Raw genomic sequence first — 26,413 nt, 5'->3', positions numbered from 1 at the left:
TCAGTGCAGTTAAAGAGCCAAGTGATTGTGTTGCAAAATATGGTATTAAAAAGGTGCAAGACCTAATTTTTTTTCTTTGTGCACACCCAAATATAATGTTCTAGCTACGCCTATGAGTACAATTCCTTGTCTAACACATGGAATAATATTACTGTACAGTTTCATATTTCAATCTGTTTTTCTACTCAATGGCTTTTATTAACTTTTTCTATAGTATTGTCAGAGAGAAGTGGTATTGTAGAGTGCATTCCGTCTCCAAATAGGTGACTATTTGATGATTTTGGTGTGTGTTCGTGTATACCGGTACTACCATAGAAGGAAGGTTGATATAATTTGGGTACTTAAGGAAAAGTCACCCCTTACATAGGGTGACCAGACGTCCTGATTCTCGCAGGATAGTCTCTATCATGTCCTGCGGTGTTCGATGCAACTACAAAAAAATATACAGTAAAATCTCGTTAATCCGGACCCCGATAAGCCGGACTTCGCTTAATCCGGACAGGCAAAAGGAAAAAGAAAAATAATGCAAGGTTTTAAATGTAGCTAGAAGTCAACAAGAGAACTTCCCAAAGGAAAGGCAGTCAACCACAGATGAAATTCTATTTCCCGCAGACTTTGTACTGTACTGTATAGTGTATTTAGGTCTATGTCCTTTAAATACACCATAATAAACGTGTTTTGTTGCTATAAACGGAATTTTAATGCACTTTCTACTGTTCTTTAATTTATTTAAGCTAATCCGGTCAACTTATCAAGCCCCTATAGTCCGAATTAACGAGGTTATACTGTATATCCCATTTTTTTTCAATACCGTCCTGCAAAACGTCCAGACGAATTGTTTACCTCTGTGAAACTGTTATTGCCTTTTAAAAATAACGGTATTTTTAGTTTGCATAGAAATACTTGTAGATCTAAAAAATTTCACGCTCGCGACGTTAGACTTGCTGTAAAGCTTATATTTCTAGCTTAGCAGCAGGCATGCAGTCTGTTCATGATATGATATGAAAGGTGCCGAGTGGTGACTAGAAGAATATGAAAGGGCTCTTTGAAAATTGAAAATAGAACAATTCTGGGGATTGCATGTTTGATGCATTGATGAGATGCAGGAGACAAATATATTCTCAGTATTGATTAATGTTATTTCACAGTGTATGCTATGGATGTTTTATGGTAAGAAAATAAGAAAACAGAAAAGGACCCAGTAAGAACGAGAGAGATACGTATGTTAATCTGTACAATTAAAAATATAAGCAAAAGGAGGAACGAAAAAGAGAGTAATTGAAAGGGAAATATAGACCTCCGTGGTGGGGTGGTTGAACCCTAGGGGTCCTGGATCGAATCCCAGCTCGGGCATGGATGTTCTTTGCGAGTGTCCATTCATGAATTTAATCATATCATTACTCATATTCATTGTTGCAGTTAGCCAAAAGTGGCAGAAAGGCGAAGTTAAATAATAAAAATGAAATCAAGAAGAAAACAGATTAAAGGGAATTATGTAATATTTCAGTAGACATGTAAGCAGCATGACTTTTCTTTTGTCAAATAAGGGGTCGGAGTTCACTTGATCCTGTGCTGTTTTAGTTACAGCCAGTGATGTGCCGTAGACTATAAGTTTACGTATACATGCGTTGTCTACACGTAATCTACGCGTAGATTACATTGGGTTGTAGTTTACTTAGACTACGTAGACAATCTAAAATGTATTAAAATTAATTTTCAAGGGTTTCATGAAAGGAAAGTGACACTTTCAACTGTATTGGTTCCTAACGAAATGAAAAGAATCCTATTTACAACAAAATTTCTCTTCTCTTCTATTATCAACTATGGAGGAAGATAAATAGTATGCAAAAAACGACAACAGATGGCAGTCGTGAGGCAAGAGTGGTCTTTTCCCCATAAAACACTAGAATATTTCCTATTTTAGGTTTCTTCCTAGGTGAGAAATTGTTCGAATTTGGAAGAAAGAGTATGAAAAGTTCTCCTCACACATCAGCAACTGATAGGCAGTATAATTTTATTTTAATTCCACGGCGCCCTTTGCTAAGTTATCACCTTTCGCCATGTCGTTTACATAGATTACGTAATCTACGTGTATAAAATAGTCTACGTGTAGAATGTAGACTATTGTCGTTTACGCGTAGACGCACATCACTGGTTACAGCCAGGGATCGCGACTGTAATTCATTTCAGTTCGAGTTCTGGTTCGGGTCAGACGAAATCACTCCTCGCAAATATAAATTCTAGTTCGGCGCTGCGAACCGAAATCGTATAGGTAATTCGGACAGTTACGCGAGACTGAAACTTGCCTCTGGAGTTTTAGTTTAGGTTCAAGAAGATTGAAAGTGCGTCGGAATCAGTTTTTTTTTATTATTTCGGTTCAGTTTCAGTCGTGATCCCTGGTTACAGCTGTAATCCTCCATCACCCCCCACCCCCGTACGCATCATGGATGTCCTGCTTTTCGGTTCAGAAAATCTGGTCACTCTACCCTTACATCCATATATTGATTTTGTGACTCATCAATTTGTATACTGTCAATAACGTTAATAATAATCGTAATTACACTAGGAATGAAAAACTTGGGAAAACAGTGAAAAACGAACAGAATAAGCACCAATCCTTTTTTCGTTCCCTCCGTTTCTAAATCTGAAATACAACATACCTTAACAACAAAAGTCTTCATGGGCTACCGTTAACAGTTGCGGGAAAAAGAACCAAGAACATTATTGAGACTTTCATATGGGGTTAACTGGTAACCACGCGTTTACTTCGTTAACGTCGAAGAACTGAAGAAACCCGCCGCCACAAACGTGGGTGGGGATAAGTAGCGGGCGAGCTGTTTTCGTCCAATCACACTCAATCTTCAGCCAATGGGCGCAGCTGTCATTCTGCTCGTCTACTCCACGTGGAGTCTCAGTCACATGACTGCGGATACGCTGTTGCCGTACTTCGGAACTTCAATGTGAAGACCGTGGGAAGGTGCTTGTGCGCGGAGGGATAAGGTGGCGTAGAGTAGATGTGTGGCAACACTTTGCTTTGAATGTGATTGTTGCAGCTGACGGGCGCGCTCCGTGGTCTTCAAAGCCAGCCGGTCGTTAACGTAGCTAGCGCGTCGACTTCTAGCTTTCGAAACATAAAGAAGATCTCATATTATTAAAGACCTACACAAACAGACCAACCAAGATAACGAAGGTTCTGTGAAAATAAACTGTTCACATTTTTACAAAATTATTACAGCAGTCGAGTGATTGCGATAAAATGCTAACGTGAATCGTTGAGTTTTTCGTTTCAAGTCACTTTATGCCAAAGAAGGCTAATTGGGACTCGACCTACAGTTTAAAGTGGGATCCGTCCGAAGCAATATGCGCCTTTACTGGGTATCGAACCTGGGCTTACCTGATGTTATTTATTTATTTAAGTATTTGAATTAACTGCTGAAAAACAGCGTACATGCCTAATACAGCAGTTTGTGATGATATATATAACATATACACAATATTACAAATAAGAAAAAAAAATGTGTAGGCTACTACATGATAAAAAATGTGAGAAGACCAATTTCGTTAAAATAAAGAAAAATACAAATTTAAAAAGTACAATGTTATCACATATGTTAAAAAAACAGTTAAAAGTAAAATTACACATGTTATTATAACAATAAAAGGTTACTAGGCTCCAGTGGATTATGACCGTATTGGGATATAAGAAAATTAAAATACCTATTATGTCTAAAATAAGAAGCGACAGAAATTGCAGAGCAGTGGTTTCGGAATACATAATGACGTGTAATTTTAGATAATAAATATGGTACATCAAGTTTTCCATTAATTAATTTGGAAATGTAATTGTAATCGTTAATATTTCTTCTTTCCAAGAGACATGACATATTAGTTTGTCTCACAAATTATAATATTAATTATAAAACCTAAAAAGTCTGAATTTAAAATATAAAAATGAGACAAATATTTTCTGTACATTTTCAAGCATGTCTTTCATATTATTGTTACATGCAAAATTCCATGTTGTTGTACTTTATTCCAAAATAGACCTTACATACACCGTGAATAACTGAATTAACAATAATAGATTGTTTGAATTCGACAATTTATTAGTGGCCGCTTTCTTTCTAGCTTTTCTAGCAATTTCATATACATGATCTTTAAAATCAAGCCTCATGTCTAAAACGACACCCACATCTTTAATAAATTCAACTCTTTGACGTGTATGCTGTGTAAAATACACAAAACCTAACCTGCCAAACCTATTCACACGTTTATTTCTCCTATTTCATGAATGCGTGAAAACGTTTATTGATTTTTGTTATTTAACTTTGCTTTCCTGCCATGACACTGAGAATCAGTGATGACATTATGAAATCGATTAAGGCACACTCACAAAGTGTAATATTTGTGTTTCATTACGGTCATTAAGGCACTACTTCGTAATTTTTTTAAAATTTATGAATAAGCGATGAAATGTACTTACTAAAATTATGTTTTACAAAGAAACATGTTGAATTTAATTTTATAATTAAAATGCTTTATACCCTATTCAATCGAAGTTTGTACATAGCATTTCTTCTTTGATTTTCTCTGCTGCCAAATATTTGTGTTACATTTATTAACATAATATGTACATATATGTGAATTGCCGTAATTTTTTTATGTTTCTGTTTTGCAGACCAGCCAGATAATGGTAAACATAAGTCAATACACCATGCGTGGGCGCCTGCAGGGGGGGGGGGAGATTTCTGGAAAGAGTTAATGTAATTCTAATAGTGAAATTGTAGATATATTTTATAACAAAAAGTATTGTTTTCTGTGACTTACAGGTCGTACGTTACAGCAACTACTATTATTATTATTATTTGAAGTAGTGTTACATTTGGGCTTACAGTCTATTTTACACTGATTATCTCTAACTATAAAAAACAGCTTTTGTCCTACGTGAATTAATGTTAAATGTGCAGTTATGCAAATTGTATATAGATAAAAGGTACAGAATGTGGAAATTACAAATTTATGTAATTTTAAAAAAACATTAGTAGTAATAGTAATGTAAAAATACTAATAATAGGGTAACTTAGGGAGAATCGGATCAAAAAATCAAACAATGTAAATATTTCCTATAGTTTCATTCAAATTTAAAATTATCGGGAATATGGTAATAAAACAATCATCTAACTATATAATTTTCAGTAACTAATAATTTCTTAAGTTCTCTCAGTTTTTTGCCCGTAGCATCTAGACTTCAACTCTCATGACCCTATTCACCCTTAAGAGTTCGGGTGAATCGGGTGACATGCAAGGGTGAATCGGGTCAGTTACCTAACGTTGAAATATGTATTATTAATCTTCAATTTCCATTACAAACCTTATGTTCAGAGTGTAGAAACTTATCTTTTGTTCGAATACCTTCCACAAATAAATTTTATTCTCCCCTGTGCAGTCGCGAATTTCCTGTGATAACCATCTTTACATGTTCTTGCCACTGTACCCAATCAACCAATTTCACAGTACTTCACATTACAGAACCCACAAACAGTATTGTTTCCTTCATCAATGACGTTTTCCGACTCTGAAAATGATGATGATGATGACAGCGCGCGAATTCGAATACTTGACGAATTCGAACGCAAAATTTGTTACATCACAGTGGTCGAGGCACACAAACATAATTTTAGTAACTGCGATACCAGCTCATCCTTCTGCTCAACGTTTTTACCCCTTTTTTTCTCAGGGATTTGTCCTGGCAACTCTGTATTCTCCTTTGGAGATGCGAATAAGGAAGACTAATCAGTTCTGCGGCATGTCGTTGGTTCCTAACTTCCCTAAATGCCTTAATCGCTTTCTGCATGTCTCCCTCATTCCACGAAGTTGACGATTTCTTCGTATATTTTGCCATCTGTAGGAGACAAATTAATTTAGAAGCCTCTTTCTTGGTAGCATATCTTGTGTTGACCCTATTCGCCCAAAAGTGCAACACTTTTCTGTTCACCAGTTGGATACATTGTATCAACGACAAAGATGGCGGTGAATTTTATAATCTCTTCTACGACAACTACCATTTTATGCACAAATGGTCTTTAAAATATTGCATGTAGTACAGTACAACAAAAATAAATAAAAAGAGTCATTTTTAAAACTTGCTTTTCCTCGCCTCCTGTAACACGAGTATTATTTGTAATTTTTGGCAGCTCCAAATACACTACTTCTTGGTAGCTTCTACGTTCAACAGATACTATATAGTTCCAAACTTCACTGCCAGATCGAAACATTTCCTTCAGTTCGTTTGGTTTTGAGTTGGGAGAGAGAATTTCAAAAGTGACCCGATTCACCCTAAGTTTAATAATAATAATAATAATAATAATAATAATAATAATAAAGTTTTTATGACTGCCCCCCCTGAGAAAAATCCCACGGGCTTCCTTGACACCATGCAAAGCTGTTCTTCGGGATAGGATGTAAGTAGCAGAAATTTCAGCCTACTTTTCAATAAGTTCCTAATAATCGTGATCTCCTAACTGGACGAAGTGGCGTTAAGAGTATTTGATAACACTAATTTATGTTATTTTAGGGTCTTTATGACTAGCCGACGGCCATACCACGCCGAATATACCGGTTCTTATCCGATCACTCTGGTCAGTACTTGAATATAGTGGGGGCGATTGGGTTCCAAAAATTGGATGGGCAAGGTGTCAAAACTGGGGAGGCTAAGACAGTTTACTTTCCCTCATATATAAGGTTTAGTCTAGTGAGGGGTCAAAAATGGCAAAAAGTGAGGACAACTGCCCCCCCTAATCCCGCCACTGCTTGAATAAGGTGAAAATATTTTTAAAACAATAAAACAGAATATCTTCCATATTTTCATTAGGAGACATTCATTGATATTTTGCCGATGAATGGATCTTCTTTAGTACAATGGGATCCATGAGTATTACCGTGTAAATTGTCCATGACTATTTTCATTAATTTTTCTCTTACATCCTATGAGTTTTAAGCGATGGATTTTCATGTAGGTATGCTGTTGCAGAAGTTGTCAACAGCTTGTTTTGAGTTTTCTTTTAATTCTTGAAGCTCTTATTGGGTCAAATAAAGTGCACGAACATGGTAATGGACAATTTGCACGGTAATACTCATGCCTTAATCGCTTTCTGCATGTCTGCAGAACACTCTTCAAATAACATTTTGTAAATGATTACACACGTGTGATTGAAGTTCACCTTATTAATCAACATAGCTTTCAAAGTTTGTACTGAAAGAGCGTTTGTGTCACTTCTCCACAGACCATTCATTGTAATATAATTAAGCCTTGTTTCCATATTAAAAACCACTAAGTTGCTGACCAAGGCAGTTTAATAAGATATAAAAACACACCATTCATGTTCGAAAGCACTCGTTCAGTGGGGGCATTAGTTCCAGGTAAACAAAGAAACTCCAATAATTACAAACATTAGAATATGGTACATTGTTGACATTTAAATGTAAAATAATTTTCTACCCAACAATGCCATAGTTCATTGTAATAGTAGAGAAGGTGTATTGTTGCAGTAACTCTATGCTGATAAGGGATTGTCACAAAAAAGGGACATTTTGGAGTCCCTTTGGGCTAAAAGAAGGGACTGTCCCAGATAATACGTGACGTCTGGTCACTTTTTACTTCGATAAGTGATCAGTGATCACTTGGGAACACCAGGTGCTGTTGACGCCCTCGAAGGGCTCCCGCATAACCAAATAGTGTCGACCTCCGTGGCGGAGTGGTTAGCACAGCGCGCTGAAATGCCAGGAGTCAAGGGTTCGAATCCCGGTTCGGACATGGATGTTTTGTGTTTGTCGAGATGAGAATACTGAGAATATATAGAAAATTGACATGTGAAAATTTGAGAAAAACTGAAAAAAGGTGGATACTACCGATTAGGGAGGGGTATTCCATTTTTAAAAAATGGTTAGCGCTCTCGCCTTTGGCGTGGGTGGTCCCAGGTTCGATTCCCGCTTGAAGTCCCCAAAATTTCAGTGTTAACCCAGGATCGTGAGGCCAATAGGGGAGCTTTTTGAAATGAAGAAATAGAGGGATCTGGTCGGAAACGCCAGAAAACAGCGGCGATGGGACTCTAAGCGCTGACTACGTATTACCCAATGACAGGTAGGTCCTGTCCCTTAAAGGGCAGTTCTTCCATGGAGTTAAGTTTTGTTACATAATTATTATTATTACCAATGCTATTAAATGGACATTATTGCGTTTATAATTGTTTCTATATCCATTTATAATAACACTATTCTAGCCTTGTCAACCTTCCATACCTGAAATATGCAGTGCACTCTCTCACCTTGCTCTGTTTTGCCTTTTGCGTCAGTGGCGAGGCGCCTTTGGGTGCATCGGGGGCCGCGCCCTTGTACCTCACTATGGCACCTTGCAATAGAGGCTTCCGGGCTGGACAGTCAGGTAGCGTAACCACTCGAAGCCAGTAAGATCCTATCTGCTTATCGGCTTGTAGTACAAAGTCAGCCCTTTCACCTGTAAAAGGAAACAAGGAAATTGCATATATTGGTCCGTAGCTATCACCAAGTACGGCGCTTACCTTTGTAACTACTATATAAATATAAAAAATTCCTATACATGCATAAAACAAGTTTCGGATTTATTATGGAGACATATCGCAGCTTCAGACGACCGTGTTTGTAATCAGCAACTCAATACTGATGTTCACGGCGTACCTCGTATACTCTGTCCCGTGAATCTGTGCAGCAAGGCCGCGCATAATGACAGAGAAGAGGAGAAAGGGAGTGGGCGGAGCAAAGCAGTACGCGCTGCTCCTAACAGCTGTTAGCTGCACTCACTTCCCCTGTCACGAGTTCATTGGCCGAGGCCTCTCGAGTCAGTACTTGCGCAGAGACTTGTTTTCGTTCCCTTGCTCCAGAGACTCCCAGAACAGATTATAAGTTATTCCTAAAATATCAAACCACGACAAATCATGGAACCATATTGATGTCGCGTGGAAACACACCTTCCAGTCGACTGGTGCCTCTATTTTACCTCTTCCACTGCAAACAAGAAAAACTATGTATACAATTGCTCTCTTAGCGGAAATTAGGGTTTTGTATGGTATTTGCTAGGGATGGGCATTCAAATTCGAATCCATTTATCCCAATTCAAAATTAACCGTATCCGAATGCTGCAGAATAAGAATCCTGGATCAGATATCCGAATTCTCAAACCTTGGATCCAATATCTGAATTTTGAATCCTGGATCCGATGTCCGAATCGCTAATCTGATGTCCGATGTCCAAATCTCAAATCTGATGTCCGATGTTCGAATCTCAAATCTGATGTCCGATGTCCGAATCCCAAATCCGATGTCCGATGTCCGAATCTCAAATCTGATGTCCGATGTTCGAATCTCAAATCTGATGTCCAATGTCCGAATCCCAAATACGATGTCCGAATCCCAAATCCGATGTCCGAATCTGAAATCTGATGTCCGATGTTCGAATCTCAAATCTGATGTCCGATGTCCGAATCCCAAATCTGATGTCTGATGTCCGAATCCCAAATCTGATGTCCGATGTTCAAATCTCAAATCTGATGTCCGAATCCCAAATCCGATGTCCGAATCTCAAATCTGATGTCCAATGTCCGAATCCAAAATCTGATGTCCGAATCCCAAATCCGATGTCCGAATCCGAAATCCGATGTCCGAATCCCAAATCCGATGTCCGAATCTGAAATCTGATGTCCGATGTTCGAATCTCAAATCTGATGTCCGATGTCCGAAACCCAAATCGGATATCCAAATCCTGAATCCTAGATCCAATATCCGAATCCTGTGTCCGGATTCTATTTCCGAATCTTGAATTTGATATCCCAATCCCAAATCTTGGATCCGACATTCGAATCTTGAGTCTTAGATCCGATGTTCAAATTCCGGATCTGATATTCGAATCCCAAATCTTAGATCCGATATCCGAATATTTATTATGGAGACCCATTCGGACCCGAATCTTCAGAGAATCGTATCCGCTCATCCGGACTATTTACTAGTAATTTCAATTTCTCAGAAAAAAATCCCCTCCCCTGTCTCCCCATTCATTTATTTCTGGTGTCATCACTGTCACGAGTTCAGATAGCCAAAGTGATAAGGTGCATGGTAGGAAGGTGGTGTAATATGAGTCAGAACCCCCTTTATAGTTCATTTTACAGAAGAAAATAGGGCAATTTGGTTCAGTTTTCTATTCATAATTCCACAAAAAGTGAGTTTTCGGTAGTCGATCCCCCCCTCATCTTAAACTAATTCTGAGTGAATGAATTATTTGATTTATTTTACTCCTTAAGTTTCTGACATTTTTGGCTAATTGCGAAGATTAGAGTGAATGGTGATAAGATGAGGAAGGGACAATCACAAACAAATCAATAACACAAGTATCATAGAGGTGTCTGGGTCCAGACACCAGAGCCTCATTAGTCTGCAAAATGCAGTCCAGGGTGTACTACGTGGAAGTGAAGTTGACATTTGAGTGTCTTGAGAAAGGGTAATCCCTTACACCCCTTAAACAAATTCTGGTACGCTTATGGTGTACAGAACAAGAGGGGAAAAGCTTGATTTACAATAATTGTACTAATGAGGAAACAACACAATAACACGGGTACATGGGACGTAACAACTTTACAGACACACACGTATTGATTAGCTACAAGCATCCACATGACGTAACTAAGGGTATCAATTACAACTTACCCGACGAAAGAACAACGGAGCTGACCTCTTTGGCGTCAATGGGATTTCCATCCATTGCGATCAGGAGGAGAGGGTGGCCATCTATTGAGAGCCTGATTGGACAGCTCATCACGCCAGTGTGAGCCAATCGGAAGCGATGTCTCACATTCGGTGTAACGATGAAGGTGGTGTAAGGAACATCGTTGAGAGTACTTTCTTTGTCTGGCTTCTACGGAAGAAGTAAATAAAATTTATATACATGTAAGTCTGCACACGTATTTCGATAAATACACAGATTTACCACATTTGATATTCCCTGCAACTAAATTGCCAAACTTATGAATACTATTTGTAACTACTGTACGCAGTTACTGTAAAATTCATGCCCCATACACGTTGTTAAGTTTTGGGCAGATTTCACACCGAAGCGACAAGCGACACATGTCCCTTGGGAAAAAGCCATTCAAAAGCTACGTTTCACACTGTATCGGCAGGATAGACCGCACAAGCCTGCGTTAGAATTCGTGAAATCTTCAAGGGAAACGTGTCGCCTGTCGCTTCAGTGTGAATTATCCGGTACATATGTACGTATAACATTAACGGATTTAAGTTCAAACGTTATCAATTACTGTTAATTTACATACAATATGGAACAACTTAGTATTCATTAATCATTTTTAACCATTCTTATTTATGGTTTATGTTTTTAAAACTATTTTCCTTACATTTTCTGGAGTACAGTGGCGTAGTGGCCCGTAGCTCACCGATCCTACGTCAATAGTTCGGGATCTTTTTAACTTCATATTATTCCAAACAAGATGTTATAAAGTGAACATATTTAAATATTGTTGTGATTGATTTATCGATTTGGTATTTTACTTCGCTTTTTGTGACATTTCTGGTTAATTTGCGAAGATGAGGATGCGTGATGGATGATATGATGAAATTGATGAATGAACACTCACAAACATCCATGCCTAGGCCAGGATTCGAACCTGGGACCCCTGGCATAGTAGCGCGATGTGCTAACCACTCCGCCACGGGGGCCGACAAATATTGTTGATTAACAAAATATGTTTTGTTATGCTTTTCATTACCTATGGTATTTAAGCCTTCACTAAAATTTGATAATTTTGACCGAAATTCTTGGTAACTGTCCCGGTGGAGGCACATGGTACAGTGATGGTTCGGATCCCACTTTAAACTGTAGGTCCAGTCCCGATTAGCCTTACTGTGCATAAAGTGGACTTAAAACAGCAAATCAATCAGTCAATCAATCTTGGTAACTGTAAACAAATGTGTACGATTATTAATAGGATTTGGTTCTGACGAACAATGATTTTTTGTCGCATATATTAAAGCAAATATTTAAGAATAGAGAAAGAAAAGAAGCTAAGTATTGAAAAATAAGGACAGAAACAGCAAAAGATAAAATAGGAATAGGGATAAAGGACACAAAATGAAATAAAAGAAGTACATATAGAAAGTAGGGAAAATAAATATACAGAAGAAGACACTGATTACATTAAACACAGTTTGGCCTAAGGTGTAATTCTTCCCGCGCTTCCCGAATAGTGTTGCCCACGGGACGAGACGGGACAGGCTTTTAAAAATTCGAGACGAGACGAGATTGATCATGTGTCCCGAGACAAACGAATATTTTCGAGACGAGACAGCATTTCACAGCATTTCCACGAGACGAGACAGGCCAAAGTCTCGTCTCGTGGGCAACACTATTCCCGAACATTGACCTTTCTGGCCATGCGTCATAGGAATTTTTTGGGGGGACAAAATTTTATACCAATTCTGTATATCTTCGCACAAAAATGGGGGGGGGGGGGATCGTATCGCTGGATTGACTTGTTATTGATTTTTTTAGTTTTGGTTATTATGTATAGTTTTTCTACCCACCTGTGGGTGATCGCGGCGATAGGGTTGAAATAAAACACCACCTCTTATGCTTTTAGAATCGGTTTGGATGTAGGGTGGTGATATTCGCATTAATACAAGGTTAGTCGAACAGACAAACTGGGCAGAATAAGGTTGACTAACAATGACAGTGAGCCTAAAGTATCTAAAGTAAACATATATTGCTTAAATATGTCTGTATTATACAATGACGCAACCACAGGGGGGAAGGGGGTCATTGCCCCCCTAACCTTCGACGGAAGTCAATTCTACTGGGCAAGGGGGGACAAGCATTGACGGCCAAGGGCACCTGCAGGGGGACAGAGGAGCAATTACCCCTTCGATTTCAAATTTTATGCAAATAAAAATTGATTTTGTAAAATGTTCTTGCTTGCTTCGCTCGCATTGACTGCTTTTCTCGTTTTCGTCAAGTTCAGCCATAGATAGGGGGCGGCGGGAGTCGGCCATGGGCGCCGAATGATCTAAAAAAAAAAAGTTGTAAAAGAAAGAAGGCCATGGCGTCCAGTGAAATTATTTGCGCCCTATTAAATCAATATTGTTTTCAATTGCAAAAATTGAATCTAGTTTTTTTTTTTTTTTTTTTTTTTTTTTTTTTTTTTTTTTTGCTCGCTGCGAAGTGCGAAGTGGCAACGGCATGAGCGCATGCGTTATAGTGGAAACTCAAGCAAAAAAACCTGCGCAGACCCGCTTCTCCTGTGCACCGTACTCCCTCGAGGAGGGGAGGGGGAGAGTGGATCATGCTTCCTTATGGCGCCAGCTGAACGGAAGAAGGGAAAGCTGCGCGGGAACTTTTCGTTCAAGGTTTTTTTCCTAGGTGGTCGCTCTATACTTCTTTGATTCCAATTCGCTCCCCTCTGCCCAGCAGATTACGTTATGTTCGTCTCCGATTGGCAGAGGAACTGTCGAGTGATAGCTAGGGCGGGAAATATAACAAGGAGCCAAACGTGGTTTAAGAAGGAACTAATGGAAGGAATAAGCGAATGCAGCTAAAAAATAAAACCGAAAGCGATAAAATAAATGACGAGAATAAAAAGTGATATATCCAAAGACATAAAAAATTCACATGATAGCAAGTAGATAGACCAATGTTCACAAAACGGGATAAACATAACGCATCAACATGACTGCAAAGCGAACCAGAATCACCATAGGCCTATTCATTGACGTCATTTGTATGGTAGTTGTCATCCAGGCTGTGTCGTTAGGGTACTCCAACCTCTTTCTGGAAGTCTTCTGATTGTCCACTGTCAACTGTTTGTCCGTCAGTCAGCATGGAAGAAAAATAAAGTACGTTTTTATGTGAAACTTCATAACAGACTAACTCTACCTTAATATTTCCCGGTGCAATTTTGGTATAATATAGACAAATTTATATAATAACAATACCAGATCCACAAGCTTATTATTTTAACTGCTGTAAGAATGACGTCAATGTAAACAAATAGAGAGATTCTATTGGTTGTGAATGACAGCTGCGCAGGAATATTGCGCGTAGGAATATAGTGCATGTGATAAAGCCATACAATACGCAGCTGCGGTATTGAATATAGCTACGATCAATATATTCATGGGCAAAATAACACACAGGAAAGGAACTATTTTTCAGAAGTCACATGGTTATGTTTACATTAACTTTGTTCTTGCAGTAGACATAGAATAGTACAACCACCATCATCTCGACTGAAAAATCAATGAAAGTCAGAAATTGATACTCAAATAGTGCAGAATCTGCGCTACTTATTTGCATATATTCTCACCAAGAATTACAAGCATTAAAATGACCCAATTCTATTCTGACCTCCATGATAACATAAAAGATAACTCTGCTGTCTTGAACACGCAGGGTCTCGGGTTCGATTCCTTGCCGAGGGCACAGAGCAATGATTAAATTCACACTTTAAAAAGCAGGTCCATTCCCGATTAACTTGATTAAACTAATTGTGCTCTTCCAGGACCACGATATCCAAATCAAAAATCGACACCGCCAAAATTTCGTGCATTATTTGATTTAATTTGTGCACCTGGTGTCAGAATTTCTGCAAACATTTAGCTAAACTTATGCACTAGATATTGGTAGTATTAAATTTAAAGAATGTCATTCGGTTTCTGTCATTTCTGCTTATATTATCTACAAAAATTAAAAGGAAAACAAAAAATCCACACTTCGTTCCCACTAACATTTCTTTCATGTAGTCAGGTCAAGCCAATCCCTTATGAATTTGCTATTCTCCATCATTATTGTTTATTATCATTTGTGACAAAAAGTGGTGGTAGTGAATTTTGAAGTTAGGACTGTTTCACAGTGGACTTGGTGATTACATGACCATTTATCAGCTTCATTGATTTTTTTATTCTCAATGTATTCTATGTAAACATGATCATTTATTTGTTTCACTGTGAATTCTGTGCTATCATGATTTATCAGTTTCAGTGTTTTATTCCACTGTGGGTTTTAGATTCCATGCAAACATGATGTTTAGTTTCAGTGATTTGTTTCACTGTGAGTTCTTTGCTAACATGATTATTTATCAGTTTATCATTTATTCTATATAAAAGTAATCATTTATCAGTTTCGGTGTTTTTTTCGCTGTAAACTCTGTGCCAACATGATCATTTATCAATTTCAGTCTCATGTTTCAGTGTGTCTTCTGTGCTAACATGATTATTTATCAATTTCAGTGTGATGTTTCACTGTGAATTATGTGCTAACATAATCATTTATCAATTTCAGTGTGATGTTTCACTGTGAATTCTGTGCTAACAAGATCAATTACAAATTTCAATGTGATGTTTCACTGTAAATTCTCTGCTAACATGATCATTTATCAATTTCAGTGTGATGTTTCACTGTGAATTCTGTGCTAACATGATTATTATCAATTTCAGTGCGATGTTTCACTGTGAATTCTGTGCTAACATGATTATTTATAAATTTCAGTGTGATGTTTCACTGTGAATTCTGTGCTAACATGATCAATTACAAATTTCAGTGTGATGTTTCACTGTGAATTCTGTGCTAACATGATCATTTATCAATTTTAGTGATATCTTTCACTGTAAATTCTGTGCTAAGAAGATCATTTATGAATTTCATTGTTATGTTTATCTATAAATTCTGTACTAACATGACAATTTCAGTGTTATATTTTACTGTGAATTCTGTGCTAACATGATCATTTATCAATTTCAGTGTTATGTTTCATTGTGAATTCTGTGCTAACAAGATAATTTATATTTCTTTAAAATTTCACTGTAAATTCTGTACTAACATGACCATTTATCAATTTCAGTGTTATGTTTCACTGTGAATTCTGTATTCTGTACTAACATGATCATTTATCAATTTCAGTGTTATGTATCATTGTGAATTCTGTGCTAACAAGATTATTTATCAATTTCAGTGCGATGTTTCACTGTGAATTCTGTGCTAACATGATTATTTATCAATTTCAGTGTGATGTTTCACTGTGAATTCTGTGCTAACATGATCAATTATAAATTTCAGTGTTATGTTTCACTGTGAAGTGAATTCTTTGCTAACATGATCATTTATCAATTTCAGTGTGATGTTTCACTGTGAATTCTGTGCTAACATGATCATTTATCAATTTTAGTGATATTTTTCACTGTAAATTCTCTGCTAACAAGATCATTTATGAATTTCATTGTTATGTTTCTCTGTAAATTCTGTACTAACATGATCATTTATCAATTTCAGTGTTATGTTTCACTGTAAATTCTGTGCTAAAATGATCATTTATCAGTTTCAGTGGTATGTTTCACTGCAAATTCTGTGCTAACACGATCATTTATAATTTTTTTTAATATTTCACAGTAATTTCTGTACTAACATGACAATTTATCAATTTCAGTGTTATGTTTCAATGTGAATTCTGTGCTAACATGATCATTTATCAATTTCAGTGTTATGTTTCATTGTGAATTCTGTGCTAACAAGATAATTTATATTTTTTTAAAATTTCACTGTAAATTCTGTACTAACATGACCATTTATCAATTTCAGTGTTATGTTTCACTGTGAATTCTGTATTCTGTACTAACATGATCATTTATCAATTTCAGTGTTATGTATCATTGTGAATTCTGTGCTAACAAGATCATTTATCAATTTCAGTATTGTGTTTCACTGTGAATTCTGTGCTAACATGATTATTTATCAAGTTCAGTGACATGTTTCACTGTAAATTCTGTGCTAACATGTTCATTTATCAGTTTTAGTGTTTTGTTGATTATTTAATAGTCTGTGTTTATTTTTGCTTTTGTTTGTTTACATGCTTAACATGAACATGGATTACCACTACCAGCACGTATGTAGTACATACCTTGGCCTTTCCCCTTCCATTGACCAGCAGGGCATCTGGCACGCTTCCCTGGCTGTTCCCGCGGGCATCCACCAGCCTCTGGATGGCGAACCCATGGGTCCACTCGGAGACCGTGATCACGTGACTTGGATCGTCAACATCGTAGAGAGATCGATGGGGATCCTTCGTGGCCGCCTCCCGCACTATCAAGGTCCCGAAAATCCCGTCAGCCGTGTCGATACCTGCAGCAAAAGAACGCCAATGCAGTTAGATCCAGGCACCATTAAATCATGTATACAAATCACGAGACAAAAATCTACTGCGAGTAGCCAATGAAAATAACTTCTTTCATCACGTGTCATGGGGGCTCACGTGAAATTTTCGAAAAGAGTATCATTATCGATGACTTGTGTCCTTAACACAGATTGACACTTTAAGCAGAAGCATGTTCAGGGGGGAGGGTTCTAGATGGGGGTCAAATGCTGAAAATATGGCTGACTTCTAGAAAAAATACTCCCTCTGTCCCATAACTATAGTCCGGTATGCCAAAATGGTGACTCCATAAATAGCTTCTGACTCCATAAATAGAACCTTAAGCACCCAAATTGAAAAAAAAAAACTCATCTCGGGCAAGCCACTAGTCTTGAGAGATGATGAACGAGAGATGTGATGAAGCTGTAGAGATTGAGAGAAATAAAGATAAATGAAGAAGCCAGACTCAAACATACGCTTGGAGAACACCGAGCTTGACAAGTTTAAAAACAAGACGCTGCGAATAGCTGTTGCGCATCTCGCACCACATTTCCCCACTCCATTCTCCGCAGCAACGTTGGTTCGCAGTGTTGCACCGTCAATCTACACAGTAAAAATAGTTTGTCATATTTGTTTTACCTTAACTTTGCTGAGTTGGCACCACTCGTAGTCTCAAGACCAGACTAATTCGTAGAAGAGTGGTGGGGAGGATGACGTAATAGGAAGTGCTCCGCAGCGATCTGCGCATATCGAAACTTGACTTGTCAGGCTATAGTAAGAGGCATGGAAAATAGAGGGAAAAAGAAAGAGGAATTGGAAAATAAGAATTGAAACAGAGAGGAAGGGAAACGAAAAAGAACTGAGGGGACGACAGAGAGAAAGAGAAAAGGAAAATAGGGGAGAGAGAAAGAGAGGAAAAGGGAAAAGGAAAGAATTGAGAGTGAAAGAGAAAAGATAAATAGGGGAGAGAAAGAGAGGAAAAGGGAAAAGGAAAATAGGGTAGAGAGAAAGAAAAAAGGAAAAGAGGGTAGAGAGAAAGAGAAAAGGAAAATAGGGTAGAGAGAAAGAGAAAGGAAGGGAAAGGGAAAAGGAAAGAATTGAGAGAGAAAGAGAAAAGGAAAATAGGGGAGAGAGAAAAAGAGGAAAAAGGAAGAGGAAAAAATTGAGAGAGAGGGGAAGGAAAATAGCTAAGGATATGAGAGAGAGAAATGGAAAAGGAAAATTGGAATTCAGAGAGAGAGAAAGGGGGGGAGAGAAATTAAGAGAGAGAAAGAGGAAAATTGAAGATTGGAAATATATGTGTGTGTGACAGAGAGAGTGAGAGATAGAGAGAGAGCGAGAGAGGATGGGGCTATAATTAAGGAATTGAGAGAGATAGAGAGAACAGAAGGAAATGGAAAGAAAAGACACACTCATAAAAGGTTCCTTCTGTGGTTGGAAGTTTGTATATTCTCGACGGAAAAAACTCCATTCTCTTATAACACCGCTCTGCAATTTGAAATATTTTTTTGATGTTTTGGTTTCGTATGTCGTTTCCCCCTAATTTTGGGGCGCTGATTCCATATATGTAAGCAGTTTTCTTCTATCACGTCCAGATTGTTGAAAAAAATGAAAACAAAATTTGCATATTGAACCATTACCGACATATATTTATACCCTTCTACAAGATCATTGCCATGCTTAAAAACGTGGTGTATATTATAATTATGTAATTGTAAACACAATGTACGTACAGTTCACAAGAACTACCAACAAGTGATATTATTTTCAGTGACCTCACTTATTTTACAGACAGGAATTTTCGTCATTTCGAACTTTTTCCATATGCATGAGAAGTACTTTCCCTTTTCAGGGACCAACAGTAGTCTGCCATTATGTTCACAGTCCAACCACCATGGTATCTTCTTTCCATGTCTTTCAAATTCTGATGGAAACGTTCACCCTGTTCCTCGCTGTAAAATCCAAGACAGGTATCTGGAAAATAGTCAATGTGAGCATGTAGGAAGAGTAACTTCATGTTACAACCTAGTTTTCTCAAATTTTCCAACATGGTGTTCACAATGGTTTTGTAAGCTGGACTCCTTCTGTTTACTAGGAAGTTTTTTACAACATCTTTGTAGCTCTCCCAGGCTTGCTTTTCTGTTTGGCTCATTGTATCCTCAAAATTGGGGTCACACATTAATTTCCTGATATGAGGTCTAGTAAAAACACCTGCTTTCAGCTTATCTAGGGTCATTCTCTGATAAACACTACATACGTACTTAAAACACTCACTGTCCTTATCTAGGGCATGTACAAACTGGCTCATGATACCCAATTTAATTTGCAGAGGAGGGAGAAGAACTTTTGTGGGTTCCACAAGGGGCGCATGCATAACATTCTTTGTTCCGGGTGTCAAGGGTCCTCTGGTTGGCCATTCCTTTGCCAGTGATTTTGTCCGTCTCGACTATTCCACTCGCACAGGAAACAGGGTATTTTTGTGTATCCCATTTGTAGTCCCAGTAAAAGGTTGATAATTTTGAAGTCACCACATACAATGCAAACTTTCATATGATTCTTTCAAAGTAATAGAATAAGCAACTGGTACGGATCCAGGAACATTACTATTGTGGAGTAAAACACCTTTCAGGCTGGTTACAGAAGAATCTATGAAAAGCCTCCATTCAAAAGTTACATACTTCACACCAAGCCACATTACAAGTTTCGGTATGTCATTGCAGAAGATCGTAGACCTTTCTTCTCAAAATAAAGAAACTTTTCTTGTTCCCGGGATCTATGTCATACATAGATACATATACATACACTATGTCATTTTTGTTCTTGGCACTGAAACCTTGCACTTGAACCTGACAAAAATAAGTCATCCGTATAGTTTAATTGTTCCCTCCATACCATTGGCAGAGCAAAATAGAATTTCTCTCTTTGTCCATTCATCCAGAACCTCAAACCTTCCACACAAGTCTTACATACTTTCTGGGGTGCCCATGGTTTATTTTCATCACCAAGCACAAGTCCAAAATATGCAAGGTAGGCTTCTTTGACGAATGACGTTATCTTTAGTTTTTGTTTATACACAACATGTACTTCCCACATATGTAACAGAAAGTGTTCGGATCGTTTTTGCAGCCACATGAAGACATTGTTGTCCGAATATACACAATTTGTCACTTCATGCAACCGTCCAGCACTAGGAATACAACACACTCAACCACCCGTGAAACAAAACACAGTTGAATTAGTGTTGCCAGACCACATACAAAGGTGTAATCACAATTTAACTCTAAATATTCTCCATGCCCTCCTACGGTATATAAACGGGACTTTTATGAAACACAAATTCCGGATTTCCTCAAAAACCTGACGTGATAGGAAAAAACGGATTACACCGTTGAACTCAGCGTGAAAATTCCATTTAGGAACACTCGTTCATTTCAAAACCTCATTTTTGCTGCAGAGCAGTGTAATGGTTTAAATGTACCCAATGTACCTCTTGAAAAATATGCAGTTTGTAGCATCGAAAATATAGAAAAAGTTTCGCCAGAGAAACATTATATTTACATAGAAATGAAAGCTTATAAATTTATACAGTGTCATCAGACATTGTTTGGTAGGATTTTCATTGCTTTAGCATGAGGAAAGCAACATATGAAGATCAAATGGAAATATTTTTAAACAAAAAACAAATATAGCTGTAGTAGTGGACAAACAAGAAATACTACTAAAGGATATGATAAGATTGCTTACCGTTGTGGGCGTGCCACAAGTGGGTGCCTGGACGCGATGCCCTGAACTTATACTGAAACGTGGTGTAAGTTGGAATGGGACACTGTGTCACCATCGGGACACCGTCCATGAACGGAGTGTCCCTCTGTCCCATGCCCCTCCAGTGGACGGAGAGGCTGTGCCCAGGAATCCGGTTCACCACGTCAATCACAAGGATATCATTCTGGCAAACCTGGAAGATAGAAGGTGTACAGTGAGCGAATTATATATATTTTTTTTACTTTGGGGGAGATAAAGGGGTACCGTACATTCAGATTAATAAAATTACAATTAAAAAATGTTGATAAAGTGTTTAATGAATTAATATACAGGGTGTCTGAATTGAAACGCCCTAATTTAAAATACTTATATTAAACATAATATACAGGCAGTTCAACGACGGTTTGATGCAGAGTATCGCAGAGACCCTCCCGATGGCAAGAGAATCAAGGCGTGGAAAGCAGCATTTCTAGAGACAGGATCTGTCGCTAAGAGGCATGGTGGTGGCCGATCACCAACATCAGAGGAAAACATTCAGCGCATTGCAGATGAATTTGCACGAAGTTCCAAGAAATCCGTTCGTACGGCGTCACGTGAGATTGCTCTCCCAAATTTTGTGTACGAACGGATTTCTTGCAATAATGGATCCCAATTCTGCGTACCACCACACAGTTTGCGCTTTTTCAGCATTTGAATTTGAATATAAAATTTTGGGCGCGTCAGCACTAAGGCTATTTTGCACCCGTCACATTATACGGGGTCCAGCCCCTTATCGTTACACATAACAACTCTAACGTTGCATAACTAAAATCATAGCACAGGGCAACACAAACAAAATTATACTGGTCATGGGGTCAGTCGCCACAGCCTCGTTAGTCTGCAGTCCAGGGTGTACTACGTGGAAGTGAGGTTGACTATTGGGTGCACTACGTGGAACGAGCACCCCTTACACCCCCTTTTTCAGCATTGGTTGTCATTTTCACTATTCACCCCCTGGAATGATACAAAATAAACGAATCCTTACTATTCATTACCTATTTAAAATTTCCACAGCTATGCTACCATATCCCACCTACCACACTGTTCTTGCCTGTATATTATGTTTAATATAAGTATTTGAAATTAGGGCGTTTCAATTCGGATACTCGGTATTATTATTGCCTCAATAGGTAAAAAGAAGGCAAGAAAAGAGATATAACAGCAACTATTATTTATCTACCTTACGTGTATTCAAGATCACCAAATTTGTATAGAAACGAAACAAAGATATTTATGTCAAATGGATAAAGAATTGAATATTTATGAATAACAGAATAGGCTGTTAGATCCAGTTAACGAAAGTAAGGTCCCTGATTAATATTTTATGCATATTATCATAAGTAGTTGCATGAATAAATCTTCTTTGATGCTGTCCTTCAATGCCATATAATCCCAATATAATCCTGCCTTCCAGTACGTTCAGAAGAAATAAATAAGCCTCGATTATACAACAAATGCTAAACAAGCACATTTTCATTATTTAATTTATATACTTGCTAATTCTTTCGGGGGGGTCGGGACCCCCTGAATACGTCATTGCGTACATTGTACTTTATAAACGTATGAGAAGATTCACTCTCATCTTGCGAGGAGAGAAATACGCATTATTCTAGGAGGGTTGTTGAATATTCTGCCATTCTATTGGAGAACGAGCGCGGTGTTGCCAAACCGAACGTCACGGAAAGTGCCGAATCCTTTGTCGTAGATTCCGTTTATTTCGCTGGCCAAGTCCCTACCGTCACGCTGAAGCCCAGCCGATATATCACAACACAAACGGCAAAATGCCCCAAGATCTGTGGAGTCGTTCTTCCTTCTGCTGCTGGTCAAGGACGTATTTAGATGGATATAAAAGGTAAGTCCTTCCGAGTCAAAAATTAAATAATCAAAATAATTGTTTACTGTTGTATAGTATGAAATTGATTTATTTCCCCAGAGCTTCCACAAAGGAAGGGAGTAGATAGTGATTATAAAAGCTTATGGGAAGAGTGAAATGAGAAGCCTATGGGTTTTCCCGTCTTATAAACCCCCCCTGGTATTAAACTTATTAATGTTTAATACTCTCTAGCCAAAAATAATGAATGCCTGCGATATTGTTGAGAATTTCTCAATATCTTTCCTCCCATGACCAATATGTCTTTACCATAGAGGTTTCTAATGATGACTGGCCGGAGAAATCCTGGAAGAACTGTGAATCCTTACCTGGATGCTGGGCCCTGGAATCTGCCTGTTGGCCGCTAAGATTCCCCTCTCGTAGCCATCTCCCGTGACACAATTGTTCCTCGAACAATCTGTTACGTTCCTAGGACAATCTCCGCAAGATCTGAAAAGAAGAACAACATTTTATGAATATACACTACACTCGGAGACACGAAATTATGCGGCTGGCTGAATTGTGCGCTGTTGCCAAATCTACGCACCACTGGATTTGTCGTTGGTTTACGACAATGTATCTTGTTGTTCGTCTTTGTAGCATACGTGATACGAAAATCGTATCACCACGTGCTGGAAAGATCGGGTATGACGACACTTTATTGTAGCTTTGGAGATATGGTTAACGCTTGGCTAGGCAACGCTGCATGGTGAACATTGCCACGTCATGCGCGGAAAATAATGATTCTTGGCCACTCCTACCTGGCCGTCTGATTTCGTAACCACTCTATATATCACAAGTGGGCTCTCTGGACCGTGAAGAATCTTTTTATCTGTAAAGTATTTCAATTCGATCCAGGAACCTTGTTTCCGGATCAACTTAAATACGGTCAGATCAGTTTTTGCAGATGTTTAAATAGGATCCCAAGTTCCGCATTGAAATGAAACAATACGCAGCTTGGACCGAATATAAATTGTGCGAGAAAAGAAGGTTCCGATCATGTTACAGAACCCAAAAGAACCCATTAGAATGTATGGGATCCTGGATCTTGAACAACCCTGAAGGTGACATTGAGGTGATGGTTTTGTGGAAAATGACAAAAGTCAATGATGCAGTCGGAGAGAAAAATCCCCACCGCCCCCTCCTAGCAAACAAGCTATTTTAGCCCAAATCTTTAATTTGTGCATAGTACTTTCAGGTGTATTAAATGCGACTGACCCCCTCAGCCCCTCTCTGCCTTAACAATCATGCAAGACCTGCAGTAGCCGATCTCCTTGGAGGAATAGTTATCATAGCGGGCTACGACGCCAAGGGTTCAAGGTTCGAATTCCGGTCTGGGCGTGGCCCTTCATCAATTTCATTATATCGTAACTCATTCTCATCTTGGTGAAGAGCCAAAAAAATGGAAGAAAAGCAAATTAAAATAAACCAAATCAATCAATCAATGATGTAAAAAAAATGACATATTTCACACCATATGGGACACAGGTGCCCTTAACGCGACACGAATCCGGAGGCCTCAGTTTCGAACCAAGGATTTTCCGAGCGGGAGAAGAGTGTGTGGTAAAATTATATATATATATTTCACACATAATTTCTATATTAACTTGCTTTAACTATACTACAATCATAAGTAGAACTGGTTGAAGGAACACAATAACTTCTGTTGACGTCCACTGGATTGAACCTTTGATAAGGTTTGCGTCTATTATTGTGCTTCTCCCAACATCCATTCAATCAGTTCGTCCTTCATCGTCGCGATTAAACCAAGAGACAGAAAGGCGATGTTAAATAACCAATATATGTAGAAGTAGAACATAGTATGAAATATAACTCGGAGAGGGCATAAATTTGTAACATTTACCGATATAGCCGTGAAGTACACACTATATTATAAAATAAAAAAACTATTATGAGAAGGTTTTCCAGGACATTTTTCGCCGTGGTTAAGAGGGGGAATAGGCGCAATGGCCCCTCCGAAAATTTCATGAGATCCTCTATAATTGTCCATACCACAGAGAAAAATTTACTTCAATAGCATAAATACCATCCAAATTGACAGAGGTTGAGAAGAAGATAAATAATATGTAAAGATAGACTGTGGATCTTGCTAAGTGGAGATAGATTGTGTTTTGTCTTTGTTGATTGTCTTTCATGTAGTTTTTATAACATGAAGTTATAAGTTATAATAAATGTTTTTAGTTACCGTTTTGCCTAACTGATGATTATTACACAAATTATCCATTTAGAAAACGTTATGGAGAACTATATAGTTATCTTTTAGCTAATGTACTTGTAGCGATGTAAAGTAAGTTGAATATCAAGTTATGATACGCCTTTTGCAGGTTTTAAAAAAATATAGTCAATGTGTAAGTGTGTGACTCCACACATCAGTGGTCACGTCATAACTTATTGAAATCATTGAAATGCCCTTCTGTTTGTATATTACACTATACGTATAGTCAAAAGTCACCAGACACCCAGTGCTGCTCATTCCAAAGACACCAGCCAGGTAACCAATAAGATGTCGGACCTCCCTTCGCTACACAGCATTTACTCTTCGGGGCAGGCTTCCCACAAAGTTCTGGTATATTGCTGGTGGATTTTTTTCAATCGTCCTGTAACCTAGTGAATAGTTCATGGGTGGTTTTCGGTCGAGTGAGTCTGGCATGCAACCGATGCTCCAGTTCATACCAAAGATGTTCTGTGGCGTTCCAGTCGGGGCTTTGAGCAGGCCAGCTAAGCACATCCACCTGATTGTCCTCAAACCACGATGCAATGGACCCTGCTTATGAACACGGGCATTATCGTGCTGATAGAGAAAAAAGCCCATTCCAAACTGTTGCCATAGTGTGGGCAGCATGCTATTGTCTAAAATGTTCTCATAAACACCACTGTTCATGTTGCCATTGATCAAAACTAATGTCCCGAGTCCAAACCAGGAAGAACAGCCCCAGATCATGACACGTTCACTTGGGTGTCCAGTGACTTTTGACTATATAGTGTATACTCTGTGCTGGTTATCTCTGGGGCAAGGCAGAGAATGAGGGGTCGAGTGGGCAGAGCGAAGCAGTACACGCTGCTGCAAAGACTGGTAACTGAAGTCGCTTCCCTCCCCATCCACGCAATCCCATTCCATCTCACGCGTTCATTCGTGAAGCCGTCTCCCGTCACTATTTGCGAAGAGACTTGTTTTTCGTTCGGTTGCTCCAGATATACCAGAGACAAAGTATAGGTAGAAATGTATTTTAGACTACTCGTTCGGAAATTTCAGAGCCTTGTATTGATACCCACTGGAGGCACATGGCGGTTATCCCATCTAAAACTGTAGGTCCAGTCCCGATTATCCTATCTGGACATAATGTGGACTTAAAAGAAAAACTCGAGAAAACTTGAGAGAGGGGGGTGGGGAGAGAGAAAGATAAGGGCTTCATCTCTTCCTTCTTTTCCCCTCTCCTCTCTCCCTCTTATGTATTTTCCCATCTCCTCTCTCTCTCTCTCTTCTTACCATATCTTTTCGTTTATCTTAC

At 38.4% G+C, this 26,413-nt stretch overlaps 1 protein-coding gene across 2 annotated transcripts in view; it reads right to left on the bottom strand.

Moving 5' to 3' along the window:
* Positions 1 to 26,413, bottom strand: part of LOC145992141 (multicopper oxidase 3-like) — a 104,410-nt gene that overhangs the window by 14,866 nt on the left and 63,131 nt on the right. For both annotated transcript variants that reach the window (XM_083128408.1, XM_083128407.1), the window contains exons 3-7: positions 23,213 to 23,333; positions 20,957 to 21,167; positions 16,982 to 17,202; positions 10,731 to 10,938; positions 8,325 to 8,512 (exon numbers count right to left, since the gene is read on the bottom strand). In XM_083128408.1, the coding sequence (XP_082984534.1) occupies positions 8,325 to 8,512; positions 10,731 to 10,938; positions 16,982 to 17,202; positions 20,957 to 21,167; positions 23,213 to 23,333 (949 nt within the window). The remainder of the gene's footprint in view (positions 1 to 8,324; positions 8,513 to 10,730; positions 10,939 to 16,981; positions 17,203 to 20,956; positions 21,168 to 23,212; positions 23,334 to 26,413) is intronic.

This window comes from Lepisma saccharinum, chromosome 9 (genome assembly GCF_977018435.1).
Source record: "Lepisma saccharinum chromosome 9, izLepSacc3.1, whole genome shotgun sequence".
Taxonomy (NCBI): Eukaryota; Metazoa; Arthropoda; class Insecta; order Zygentoma; family Lepismatidae; genus Lepisma; species Lepisma saccharinum.
This window is presented reverse-complemented; position numbering and strand designations above follow the sequence as displayed.